At 41.8% G+C, this 14,679-nt stretch overlaps 1 protein-coding gene across 3 annotated transcripts in view; it reads right to left on the reverse strand.

Annotated features, from left to right (window-relative positions):
- The window catches only part of ARID4B (AT-rich interaction domain 4B), a 258,458-nt gene that overhangs the window by 59,465 nt on the left and 184,314 nt on the right, over positions 1-14,679 (reverse strand). For all 3 annotated transcript variants that reach the window (XM_066596005.1, XM_066596006.1, XM_066596004.1), the window contains exon 11: positions 11,835-11,977. In XM_066596005.1, coding sequence (XP_066452102.1) covers positions 11,835-11,977 — 143 coding nt within the window. The remainder of the gene's footprint in view (positions 1-11,834; positions 11,978-14,679) is intronic.

The raw sequence follows: 14,679 nt of genomic DNA on the forward strand, positions 1-14,679 counted from the left end.
TGCAGATGGCAGGGTTGGATCCGGCAGCGAGAATTCTCGCCGCGGGACCCGACTCGAGCGCCTGCAGAGAGCAGAGCGTACTCACCCGCGCCCCTCAGCTCCGGATCTTTCATGTGCCGGCGCATGCGCAGACCGGATCCGGCGGCCAGTGAGTGACGTTTCTGTGCGGAGCTTTGCGAGCCCCACACAGAAATAGAACGTGCTGCGGTTTGTTTGCGCGGATAAACCACAGCCGTCTGCCTAGGATTGCATTTGCTAACGCAATCCTATGGCAGCTTCCAAAGGTGGAAATTCCGTGGGAAATCCCGCCGCGAAATTTCCACCCGTCTGCAGGCGGCCTACGACAAGACAATACTAAAATTATATTTTTCTTTTTAGGTTTTTCCAATTTCACACAGTAAAACCCTTTTTTGGAAAGTATACATTTTTCCATCACTTCATTTAACCCCTTAAGGACATGGCCTATTTTGGGCTTAAGGACGCAACGAGTTTTGGCGGATTTTCATCTCCATTTTTCAAAAGCCTTACCTTTTTTTTAGTTTTCTGTAGACATGGCCGTATAAGGGCTTGTTTTTTGCGTAGCCAGCTGCAGTTTTTATTTGTGCCATTTTTGGGTACATAGACTATATTGTAAAACTTTAATTTTTTAATGATAACAGGGAGGAAAAACGCATATATTCTGCCCTAGATTTCAGGGTTTTTTTTCTTACAGCGTTAATCATGCAGCATAAATGACAAAACACATTTTTTTTTTCTGCGGGTCGGTACGGCTACGAAAATTAATTTTTTAAAAGTTTTTCCACTTTTCCACACTAAAAACCCTTTTTCGGGAATTTTTTTTTTTTAAATCGCTGCATTCAAATTCCTATAACTTTTTTTTATTTGTCCATTGACGGAGCTCTGTGATTTTAGTTTAGTTTTTATTGGTACCATTTTAGGGTACATACGGCTTTTTGATCACTTATCTTGCATTTTTTGAAAGGCAAAATTAGCCTTTTGCCTCAGTTTTTTAGCTTTTTTAAAATGCTTTTTGCCTTGCAGGATAAAAAGTGTGTGCAACTTATTTTACCTGTCGATACGGACACAAGGATGCCAAATATGTGGGATTTTAATTTAAAATAAAAAAAAAATTTATGCGAATGTGAGAAAAAGCACAAAAAAAGTTTTGTTTTTCTTTACACTTTTCTTTTTTGTACATTATTTTTTATCTTTTTTTTACACCATTTGTGTCCCTGTGGGAGACTTACAGCATAGCACCGATGATCGCTATGATAAGGCATTGCATTACTTCTCTCCTGCAATGCCTGATCGCTTATTACAGCGATCATAGGCAATTGTAATGCAGGAAGCCTGTAGGTGGCATCCTGTTACCATGGCAACCAGCTGGGCTCTCTGCGATTATATCGCGAGAGCCCGATATTGTCACAGAGGTGACGAATGGTGTGGATGACCCCGCGCCATCCATAGGATGTAAGTTGACATCCATTTGCACAAACCTCTTACCAGCTAGCACATAAGTTTACGTCTTGGGGTGGGATGCTGCTATCAGAACCAACAGTAAGTAGCATCTTGCTGCGATCACAGTTATTTCCAATTCCAACATTTGCAATGGAGGTCAGCTGTCATACATTGTGGGTATCGGCTGTATTTAAGAGTGGTCTTGGCTCCCAAACCAGTAAATACAGTAACAGCTATGTATGTACGATGGGTGTCGGGAAGGGGTTAAAATGAATGTATTCCTAAAGAAGGTGGTTGGTGATCTCAGCTGTGTAGTCATTTCATTCTACTAAAAGGCTAATTTCACACGGGCGAGTGCAATATTGCGCTCGAAAACGCACGAGGTATCTGCAGATGTGAGGCGTTTTTGTGTCAAAAACGCCTCCCATCACTTCAGGGAATTAGCAATCCTTTAGTAGGAAACCTCGCACTCACATTGTATAATGTATTTTCCGGTCTCATTGAAAACAATGGGCGAGGTGTTCCGAGGGAACGCCCAAAGATAGGGCATCCTGCAATTTTTTCACTTGCATATGACCCCCATTGAAAAGAATGGGGTTCAAGTTCATGCAAGATTTGTGCGTCTCGCAACACACAAATCTCACACGATTTTCCTAAAGAAGGTGGTTGGTGACCTCAGCTGTGTAGTCATTTCATTCTACTAAAAGGCTAATTTCACACGGGCAAGTGCAATATCAGGCCGTGAAACTCGGCCCAATATCACGCTCGCAAAGGAGCAAGGTACCCACGTATCTGAGGCATTTTTGTGTCAAAAACGCCTTCCATGACTTCAGGGAAGTAGCGATCCTTCAAAAGCAAAGCTGGCATCGCACTCACATCATGCAATGTATTTTCTGGCCTCATTGAAAACAATGGGCCAGGCTTTCCAAGGGAACGCCCTGAGATAGGACATGCCACAATTTTTTCACATATATATGACCCACATTCAAAAGAATGGGGTTCAAATTCGTGCAAGATTTGTGCGGCTCGCAACACACAATACGCACACAATTTTTTGGTGGCCAGACTCTACTAAAACTGACTGTTGCTCAGAATCTGGTTGGGATAGACAGATTAGATATGTACACTTTTTGTAAAAAAAAAATCAAGCCCCTAGAAGGAGTTGGCATTTTGCTGCAGAACTCAGCATACAGTTAGAGTTGTGGTGTGATTAGATGAACATTGTTGTCACCTGAGGACCTAAAAGTGGTTCCACCTTTCACCTATCGAAAGGCTCTCAGAGGCTCATTGTGTATAGTGACCTCTTTTTCTGCTTGTGTAGCACTTGTTGACCACTAGAAGCTTCTACGATGCAGAGAAGAGATTTCACCCTGTTACCAGAGTCTGAGAGGGGCGCATTATTGTAATGGGAGAAGCTGGATGGTCGTATTAACAAGTTGCCGCCACCTGAGCCGTTCTGACCAGACTGTTAGAAGGCGTTGTGACCAGTGGATGTCTGAGGGCACACAAGATGTCCAGGCTCAGGACGCCCTCGACAGACCACCAGTACAGAGGATTGTCTGATCACCCGACAAGCTCCAACTGTTTCATTATCTGCCATCCAGAGAGAGGTGGTGCCATCGTTACCAGACCTTTTGTCTGTTGGAACCATTTTCAGGCAGTCCTAACAGTGATCGCCACCTGTGTATGCCTGTACATACTAGGGTAGCTGTCTGTCACTAATAGGACCACCCGTTGGACTGTTCAACTCAGAATGAGCAAAGGTTTAAATGAATAAAATACAAGTTATACTGAGTATTTTCCCGGTCCTTTAGCCCACTTGGATTTAGTATTCTCATATAAATGTCCTTGTTACTACAGAAGCTCTGTATCTAACGGCAGATAGTAGATTGCAGAGAAGTTGGGAGATCACAAGTAGCAGCCACTTCAAACATGATTTACTGTGGTAAAGTAAAATTTTTAATGCAAGTATATTACAAAAATGATGAGACTAATACTAGCTAGTAGATGAGTAGAGGTTGTAAGAAAAGTTAGTGTCTCTTTAAAACTCATGTTTAGAGATGAGCGAGCATCCAAATGCTCGAGTTCGTGTTATTCGTGTCGAACTTTTCGTAAAATTCGAGAGCTCTACTCGAGTAACGAACCCCATTGACTACAATTGGAGACTCGAGCATTTTTGTATGTGGGACGCCGGGTGCCGAACTTTTTTTTTTCCTTCCTAGGTTCGTTCTCTCCAGCCAGCCCCAAAATTTTCCAATGACACGCGCTGCGGCGCGGCCAAAACAGACACGTCACGTCGGGGAGGATTCAAAAACTGGGTCGGGGTCGAACACGGCTTGATGCTCATTCGAGTAATGGGCACCATCGAGTACGCTAATGCTCGAAAGAGCATCAAGCTCGGCAGAGTATGTTCGCTCAACTCTACTCATGTTGCAACCACAAAAAAAAGTAGTTTTTTTTTCAATCCTGGGGCACTTCCATATGTGGGTCATGTGTCTATTTTCTACTTCTGTATGTCATCCGTCTTTCAGGTCAGCAAGAGCAAAAAATCTACTGAAATGGGTCTCAGTTCATTTTTTTCTTCATCTCTTAGCAACAGGATTTGTGAAATATAGATGGCGCATTGATGGCGTCTGTGTGCTGTCGGTTTTCTTTTTGCGTCCAATTTGCCTTGAATTGACAAGTCTCACCTACAATTTGGATCATAATAATGCGTGCTGTGTCTGTGTGAAAAAAATGATGTGCGAATTGCAACATGTTCCGATAGCACATGGTTTGAAAGTACGGTTGTGTGCATTATAAGACTTTACTGGCAGCGGGTGAGATGCAAACTAGATTTTCAACATGCATCTACAGATGTAAGAGAATAAAATTATATATATATATATATATATATATATATATATATATATATATATAAAAATTATTTTTTTTTTTAAGGAACATTTACTGGGCAAATTATACATTGGAATTGTAAAGACTAGAGATAAACATACAAAATCAAGGAGAAGCAAATGGATACAAACATATAATTAAAAAATAAAGATATCTTGTTGTAGATTTGATGCAGCAAACTAAGGATATGCATATACAGTATATGAAAGGAGTACAATAGCTGTTTTGATTTTATAGAAATCAAAAAAAAAGCAACAATTCCCAACTGGGGAACCAAAAAAGGGTGAACAAAACCAAAGAACACCCCACACACAGAGCACAACTGTTATACAAAACGAGGAGCAAAAGCTGCATAAAAAGAGAATACCTGAACAGAATAGACTAATCAGATGCATCTAATACTGTATTAGGACAATCTACCTAATGGCCCCAATAATTTTCGAATTTGGAAGAACATGGGCTATATAAGTCAACCTGTACACTCCTTGTCAAAAAAAACAATCCCTTTCCTAGAAGAAGTTGTCAAAATGGAATGAAATTTTCTATGTGTGATTGTAACGTTGAAATAAGTGATTACAATATCAGCGCAAAAGGATTATTTATTGGCAATGTTGTGGAGGCTTTCTTTTAAAACCCTTGTGTGTGCGGCCGAGTATTATCCTGCTAAGAAAGGCCTCTTGGAAGCCGCCATGAGAGGAATACATGTGGCTGCAGGATGTCCTGAACATATCGCTTGTACCACTACTAGGGGTGACCGACTGTCGTATGTGATGTCCCCCCCAGACCATCACACCAGCAGTGGGGGCAGTGTGCAGCTTCACAGCAAAGGCAGGAATGAGGAGTTCATCCCTAGGTCCCCAGACAAGAACATGGCCGTCGTTAGTGACCAAACTAAACCTGGATTTGTCACTGAAGACGACCCGGTTCCACTCCGTAGCAGTCCAGTTTCTTTGTTCACGACACCATTGCAAATGGAGGCGATGGTGGGTGACAAAGGCTGAACACACAATGGGTAACTTAAGATCAAATGTCCTTCAGCCACGCACCTGGAAATGATTCCGACAGACACAGGAGCCAGTAACGATGGGGACACCTTTCTCTGGATCATAGACCACAAAAGAATAGAAGCTACTCATGCTTGCTGATCCTCTCTACTGGTGGTCTGTTGAGGGCAACCTGATTTCAGTCACCTTGTGTGTGTGCCCTCACTGGTCCCAATACCTCCTCACATTCTGGTCAGAATGGCCCAAATGTCAGACAATTTGTCGATACGACCATCCAGCTTCTCGCATTCCAGTAATGTGCCGCCTCTCAAACTTGGTTAACTGGGTGAAATCTCTTTGATTGCGTTATAGCGTCATGTCTAGTAGTCAACAATCTATAAACAAGCGGAATAAGAGGTCCACTACACACAAGTAGCCTCTAAGAGCCTTTTTATAGGCCATGGGGTAAAACCACTTTTGGATCATAGTATGTAAGGCCGAAGAAAGACATATGTCCATCTAGCTCAGCCTATTACCCCCCAAATGTTGATCCAGAGGATGGCAATAAAAACCCCAAAAATGCCAATGAGGTAGAAGCCAATTTTTCTCCTTAACCCCTTAATGACATGGCCTATTTTGGCGTTGAGGACCAAGCGATTTTTGGTATTTTTCCATCTCCATTTTTCAAAAGCCACCTTTTTAGTTTTCCGTCGATGCGGCCATATAAGGGCTTGTTTTTTGCGTGGTGAACTGTAGATTTTTTTTGGTACATAGACTACATTGTAAAACTTTTATTATTTTTTTTATGATCGTAGGAAGAGAAAACGCATCAATTCTGCCATAGATTTATTTTTTTTTAGAGCGTTAATTATGCAACATAAATGATACAACACATTTTTTTCTGCTGGTCGATATGGTTACAACGATACCAAATTTTTTTATTTATTTTTTTAGGTTTTTTCACTTTTCCACAATAAAACCCCTTTTTTTGGAAATTATAATTTTTTTCTAAACTCACTGCATTCAAAGTGCTATAACTTTTTTATTTTTCCATGGATGGAGCTCTGTGAGGGCTTATTTTTTGCGAGACGAGCTGTATTTTTTATTGGTACCATTTTGGGGTAGATCGGGTTTTTTTTGTCACATTTCTTTTACGATTTTTGCCCTGCAGGATAAAAAGCGTGTTCAATGTATTGTACGCGTCATTACGGACGCATTGATACCAAATATGTGGCGTTTTTAATTGTTTACATTTTTTTATGCTAATATGAGAAAAAGCATAAAAAAGGGTTTTTTTACATTTTTATTTTTTTAACTTTATTTTTCTCTTCTTTTTTTTTTACAACACTTGTGTCCCTCTGAGGGACTTTTACTGTTACACTTCAGATCGCTGCGATAATGCATGGCAAGGCTTTTTCCCTGCCATGCCTTATCGCTTACTATAGCGATCATAGGCTATGGCAGTACAGGACGCCGGATACCGGCGTCCTGTTGCCATAGCAACCAGCCGGGCTCGCAAGAGCCGGGCTGGAGACACAGAGGGAGCGCGCTCCCTCTGTGAACTCTTTCCCTGCCGCAATCTACTTAGATCGCGGCAGGAAAGGGGTTAACAGCGTGGGGGGCGCCTCTCCAATGCCCCCCCGCTGTTGCAGCGGGACGCCGGCTGTGACCGACAGCCGGCTCCAGGATAGCGCAGGATCATATGTGATCCCGCGCTATCTCCAAGACGTAAGTTTACGCCCTATTGCGGGAAGTACCCGCACGGTTAAGGGAAAAAAATTCATTTCTGACTTCAATCTGGCAATTGCAATAATCCCCAAATCACCGACCCTTTTTAAGTTATTAGTGTTTGTAACATATAATATTGTATTGCTCAAGAAAGGTTTTTCAGGCCCCTCTTGTACTCTTTTATTGAATTTATCATCACCATGACCTCTGGCAGAGAGTTCCATAGTTTCACTGCTCCTACAGTAAAGAACACCCAACCTCCTTATATGTTGGTGTGGAAACCTTCTTTCCTCTAGATGTAGAGGATGCTCCCTTGTTACTGTCACAGTCCTGGGCATAAACAGATCATGGGAGAGATCTCTGTATTGTCCCCTGATACACATAGTTATTAGGTTGCCCCTCAACTGTCTTTTTACTAAACTAAATCCCAATTTGATAACCTCTCTGGGTACTGTAGTCCGTCCATTTTATTTATTTCTTTAGTTGCCTTCCTTTGAACCCACTAAAGCTCTGATATGTCCTTTTTAAGCACCAATACCCCAAACTACCCACAATATTCCTAGTCTTTTGCCATTACACCGCTTTTGATGCACCCCATGATCCTATTTGCCTTGGCAACAGCTGCCTGACACAGGTTGCTGCAGTTAAGCTTACAGTTAACTAAAATCTCCATGTCCTTTTCCATGTCAGTGTTTCCCAGTGGTATCCCCTTTAGTATGTAATGGTGACATGTATTTCCTTGCTCATGTGTGGAAAATTATATTTATCAGTGTTAAACCTCATTTGCCATTTTTCTGCCCCCAACTTATCCAGATATTCTTGCAATCTCCTTGCATAGTTTTGTGTCATCTGCAAATATCGATATTTTACTGCGCAATCCTTCTATCAGGTCATTAATAAACATATTACAAAGAATAAGACCCAAAACAGACCCTTGTTGCACCCCCCTAGTAATGGTGACCCAATCAGAGTATGCACCATTAATAAACACCCTCTGCTTTCTATCACTGACCAGTTACTTACCCACTTGCACACATTCTCACCCAGACCAAGCACTCTTAAAACTGTTCATCTAGTAACATCACATCTCTATTCATTTGCATATCTGACTGATATGTAACTGCATGCCACGTTTTGCAGCAAAATGACAATTCTTTCTAGGTGCTTGATTTTTTTTTCTCAGAGTGTATATGGACACTACATTGTTAACGTCACGTACCCAAGCATTTTTGGTAGGTTTCTTAGTGCTTTCCAATTAATCAGTATTGCTTTTGCAGTATAAAAAAAACTGTAATTTATGCAAAAGTACAGGTTGCCGCATCCACCGGAATGTCGTCCACAAGTCCAAAGAGACACACCTTGGGATGCAAAATCCTGGGCGTGCCCAGGTGGGACTAACTCAAGAACATCACGCCAGTAGTCCCGCAAAACACTGTACTCCCAGAACATGTGCATAACCGTACCCACGCCCATCGAGCATCTCAGGCAATCCGTAGAGGAGACAAACCCATAGCCTGTAATAGAAAAGGAGTGTAGTAGATCCTGTGTATAAATTTCACTTGTATTAATTTATCTCTAGTGCTGACTAAGGGAGAACCAGGGCTAGCCAGTAGATCTTCCCCATAATCTGAGTCCGGGTCTGGGATATTAAGTTCTCATTGCTAAAGGGCTCTTAACCCCTTGAGTGGCGGGTTTCCTACCACCCTGTCGTGCCCACCAGGGCAGGTTTTTTAAAATGGTCTAATCATTGAATTTCAACTAATTTTGCAGTTGCGTCTCAAGAGCCATAACTTTTTCATTTTTCCATTGACACGGCCATATAAGGGCTTGTTTTTTACGGGACAAGTTGTGATTTTTTAAACAGGAGGGAGGAAAAACAGAAATGGGGAAAAAAGAAAAAAAAGAGGCCATGTCATTAAGGGGTTAAATAATGCATTAACTTCCTTCTCTGGGTCATTACGACGCATGGATACCACATGTGATTGTATTTTTGATTTTTTACAAAGTAAAGGGAGACAAGTGTTTTTATAATTTTTTTAATAATTTTTTAACTTTTTTTTTTTTAACTTTTTTTTTTTTTGTCCCTTTAGGGGACTTCCACAGGGACCCATCAGGACCCCTGATCACATTCCGGGGGTCCGATGGTGACAGCCCTTTACATGCTGCAGTGACAGCCCTTTACATGCTGCAGTCACATAGACTGCAGCATGTAAGGGGTTAACACAGCAGAGATCGGAGGTTTTCTCTGATCTCTGCTGTAAGAGCTGGTACCTAGCTGTCCTCTGACAGCTAACAACCAGCTCTCCCTGCCACAGAGACCATCGGCTTGCTTCTGACAAGCCGATGGTCTCTATGGCAACCTGTAAACAAAGCAGGAGATTGCCGACATATCGGCAATATCTTCTGCTGGTTTTTCAAAGCCCTTGCTTTGTTCTCTGTGGGTCTGTGCAGGCAGAGCACACTGTCACAGCTTGTGGCATTGTGCTCTGCAGCTCCCATAGTGATACATAGCCTGGAAATCTTCCGGGCTATGTTGCTATGAGCAGTGGAGCTCGTCCCGGAAATTTTCTGGGCGTGCCACTCAAGGGGTTAATGGAACAAAACTCTACGTTAAATGTCTATAGAAGCTAGAGAGTGGTTTCAAGAGGTTGGACATGTGAGCCAAACCCTCAAGGTAAAGGGAATAGTCAGACCACTGGGCCCTAACAGCATGTCAGAGCTGAGAGAACCTAAAAACAAATGATTAGGCAGATTGAAATTCGGTTTTAATTGCTGAAAGGTAAAAAAAAGCTACTTTCAGCCACAATATCTATGCTAACCCCATAATGCTGCCAGAACGAGGACTCAGGAAAGTACTGCAGATGTGCAAAGTGCATATTATGCCACAACGGAGTATGAGGGGACCACTTATCAGCCTCTTCAGGTATCAAATGAAGGGCAATATTCCTGTAATGTGACCATCATGGGTATGGGAAGAGTGATCACATGGGAAATAGGACCTCTCAACAATAACTCTCTGGCCGAAGTCCATCACTCTACGCTCTAAACCCATTACTGGATTGTAGGTCAGGTGGGTTTATGTATAATTGTACTTCACCTTCCGACTTTCTATTAACAGTCTGACAAGGCACACAATCTCCCAACTTTTAGTGACTACGCTGATTTCTTATTTTTCAAGTTTTCATTTTTAAGAGAAATAGAAAATAGTTCATTTAAAAGTGCATCTATAATGAGTGACTAACTTCATGATTCTCCTAAGAGGGCTAAGCTAGCAGGAATTTACAATGGTAGCTGTTACGTATGGAACTGGATTTTAGGAGTGCTGTAAAGCTGCTTCAGTCATCTTGCTAAACTTTGCAGGAAAAGGAGTCCAGTTTGTCAGTGGCTCTACTTTGATCATCAGCATCGAAAACGGTTCAGACATAGCTCCTGAGGGATGTTGGGGGAGGAGTGCACACCTTGCACTCTCCATATTTAGTTGGTTAAACACATTATAACATTGTACAAATCACACGATCAATCTACAAAAGTATTTGGGCAACTATGTAAATACACAGTACTGCTTATTCTGTAGTTACTGCTTAAAGTTCAGTGCAATACTAGTCCAATTCTAACTCACAATTCTACAGGTTGAAGGAGCTGAACAATGGCAAAACCGGAAGAGCCATTTCAGCACACACCAGACCCAATCAGCAATAGACAGAATCCCCTGATCATAATCTGTGCTACCTGGCTGCCATTATGCAGTTGGCATTTTCTAGGACGACACAGTACGGCAGGCAGCTCTATTTTGTCTGGAGGCTCCAATAGAAGCCTCTGATGCTGATATGTATGAGGCCTTAAAATGCTTTTTTTTTAAGACCCCCTCGCCCCCCCCCCAAAAAAAATAAATATGCGTAGGCAATAGGCTGCAATAAAAAATACATATAAGCAATATTCTCCTCTTAAATGGCCCATTAGTTCAACAGAGTCACCCTGAGCTGTGTTGTTCAACAATCACTGGCAATATGGCCCAAAACAGCAGGCTTTGGTTGCAGCACGTGAACAATGAATAGCATGTAAGGAGCTTCCAAGACTCGAGTGACCCAGACAAGCGTGGCTGCACTTGACCAGGGGACCATTTAACAAGTAAATTTTTTTTTCTTTGCAATTTCAGCCCAAAAAGTCTTGAAAAGCCCCTTTAGGCAGGTTTCACACAGGCGTTTTTGCAAAAACATCAAATTTTTTGGCGTTTTAACACAGTGTTGTGTTCAAATATTTGCTGTGGGTCAAAAGTAAAATTTGAAAAGCCCAACAAACATTGCACTTTTTGTAGTAGCATTTTTTTTTCTTATTTTGGGCGCATTGGTTTTTTTTTTGCAAATCACATGTTCTAGGTTTAGTTTATTTTCAGGCAATTATCCATAGGTGTCTCTATTGAAAAAAAAGAGGCAAAGTAGAAAGACATGTGTAAAAAAAGGATCGCAAAAAAGCACCAGATAAAAAACGCAAGTCTCTGGGTACCCTAAGGGGTGAACTTTCCAAACCTTTCTCATTAAATCAATATCTGTACACAGCTTGCTCTGGTAATTTGCATTTTTAGGAAATACAGTCTTCACACTGTAAGCAGAAATGGACTGATGCAACACTGGTTGTGTTACTGAAACTGTCCACTCCAACACACAGTTGCATATTTTAATCAAAAAACAAAGTTGTTAATTTTAGCAGAGACAAACTTCAATATCTAGTAAAATACCTAAACAAAACAGGAAAAAATGTACAAACACTTGCCTCATCTTCACTACTGTTGACATCTTGATCATACTTGGTCTCCTCATCTTCTGTTTCGCTACCTGAGCTTTCTTCCTTTACCTCAACCTTCCAGTTAGCAGGTATAGCTTTAGTTCTTATGAATTCCTTGGCATAGTCCAGAGCTTAACAATAGAAACACCAATTTAAATGATTGACACATTTCCAAAACCTCTGTATACAACACAACAGGTATCACATGGATAAACCAAGAGAAAACATTCTGGCAGGAACTCAAAAAACGTTTTTGACTCATTCTCTAGAAAGATAGCAAGTTTTTAAAAAATGTAAATACAGATGTTCAACAGGTTATCACACTTTTTAAAATTGATGGCCTATCCTCACGAACACCATATTATTTATAACAGCTGTTTCGTACTTAGAGGCTTGAGAGCTTACCCAAGTGCTGCAGCCGCTTTAATTAACTGATCGTCAAGGATCCCGAGTGGTGAACCCCCATCAATTAGATATTGATGGCTTATCCTAAGGACTGGCCATCTATTTTAAAAGGTTAAATAACCTCTTTTAAAGGAGTTTTCCAAGTCCATAAAAAATGTGTTCAAAAGCAGGCAATGTGATAAAACAATAAATTAAAGGGGTTGTCCCGCGGCAGCAAGTGGGTCTATACACTTCTGTATGGCCATATTAATGCACTTTGTAATGTACATTGTGCATTAATTATGAGCCATACAGAAGTTATAAAAAGTTTTTCACTTACCTGTTCCGTTGCTGGCGTCCTCGTCTCCATGGAGCCGACTAATTTTCGCCGTCTAATGGCAAAATTAGCCGCGCTTGCGCAGTCCCGGTCTTCTTCTGTTCTCAATGGGGCTCCGTGTAGCTCCGTGTAGCTCCGCCCCGCCAGTGCCGATTCCAGCCAATCAGGAGGCTGGAATCGGCAATGGACCGCACAGAAGAGCTGCGGTCCACGGAGGGAGAAGATGCCGGCGGCCATCTTCACTGGTAAGTATAGAAGTCACCGGAGCGCGGGGATTAAGGTAAGCGCTGTGCTGTTTTTTTTTTAAGTCCCTGCATCGGGGTTGTCTCGCGCCGAACGGGGGGGGGGGGTGTTTGAAAAAAAAAAAAACCCGTTTCGGCGCGGGACAACCCCTTTAAGCAATACGCATTTGTTAAATGGACTGGCACTGCTCAAATACCAGTGGAGTCCGGTGGATCCCGACTTGTCTTTGTTTATTTGGATGCAGCAATAACATGCCCTTATAACCACATATCCAAAGTAGCCAATCACTGGCCTCAACACTACAGGGTAAGAAACTTCCAAAGACTGTTATTGGACTGCAGTCAAGTGGGTATAAACGAATGTCATAAATGCTGGCAAGTGAACAAAGACCTGTGAGAATCACTGGAGTGACGACAGAAGGAACAGGTGAATATTGCTTTTTTTGTTATTTAAATCACATTACTTATATTTGGCCAAATTACGTATGGACTACGGGAATGCATTAACTGCATTCTCAATGATAAAAACAAAGTTCTTTCAACTGACTATTCTGGTCAGTCTTTTAATATAGTAACATGTATGTAAGGCTGAAAAAAAGACACATGTCCATCTTGCTCAGCCTATTAACCCCCAATGTTGTTCCAGAGCAAGGTTAAAGCCCAATGAGGTAGAAGCCAATTTTCCTCATTTTAGGACAAACAATTCCTTCCCAACCCCAATTTTGTCAATCCGACTAATCCCTGGATCACCGACCCTTCTGAAGTAATCAGTGATATAACATGTAATATTGTAACACTCAAAAAAGATGTCCAGGCCTCTCAAACTCTTATCGAGTTCACCATCACCACATCCTCAGGCAGAGAGTTCAATAGTCTCACTGTTCTTACAGTAAAGAACCCCCTTCTATGCCTGTGTAGAAACCTTCTTTCCTCTAGACGCAGAGGGCGACCCCTTGTTACAGTCGCAGTCCTGGGTATAAATTGACTAGACCAGTGTTTCCCAACTCCTGTCCTCATGGACTCCCAACAGATCAGGTTTTTAGGATTTCCTCAGTATTGCACAGGTGATGTAATTATGGTCTTCACCTCAGACATTGCCATAGGTGTTCTCTCTATAGGATATCCTGAAAACATGACCTGTTGGGGTCCGTGAGGACTGGAGTTTGGAAACACTGTACTAGATTAATGACAGATTATTTCTTAGGGCTGTAACTTGTCCCCTTAATGTTTCATTTAGACATAAGAACATTGATTTGTCTGTCTCACTGATTCCCTTGTTTATAAAATACTAGTAATTATTAGAAAATTATATAGTACCAGTGTTTCTGGTGGCACAATGAGCTACACAGCTCTGCTACATGCATGTCACACCCACACAGCACTGCTACATGTACATCCCATACATCTCTGCTACATATATTCTTCATACAACAAAGATCAAAAGCAGCACAGCAGAGTCCTGCACATACTGATCACCCCCTGGTCATGTGACCGCGGACTCCTCCCACACAGATGACTGATCATATGATGGTGACATCATCACAGATCCTGTAAGCACACGATTGCTGTAGGTGTTCGTTAGTAATCCATCCCCTACAAACCCCCGCTGCCTCAGTTGTTATGGAATACTAACAAACACCTAGCCGGACAGCAGCAGTGTGCTTTCAGGACGTCACCGTCTTGTTATCAGGGGAAGGAGCATGTTTCTCATTTGGGATGAAGGACCTTTGATAATGTCAGGTCATGTGATCAGCAAATAGAAACGCACACGGCAGCAGAACAGCTTTGAAGTAAAACAACTTGCCTTTATTCCATCTTAAAATGTTGCATACTGCGACGTTTCGGCCACCTAGTAGCCTATATCAAGCTT

The sequence above is a fragment of the Eleutherodactylus coqui genome, chromosome 3 (genome assembly GCF_035609145.1).
Source record: "Eleutherodactylus coqui strain aEleCoq1 chromosome 3, aEleCoq1.hap1, whole genome shotgun sequence".
Classification (NCBI taxonomy): Eukaryota; Metazoa; Chordata; class Amphibia; order Anura; family Eleutherodactylidae; genus Eleutherodactylus; species Eleutherodactylus coqui.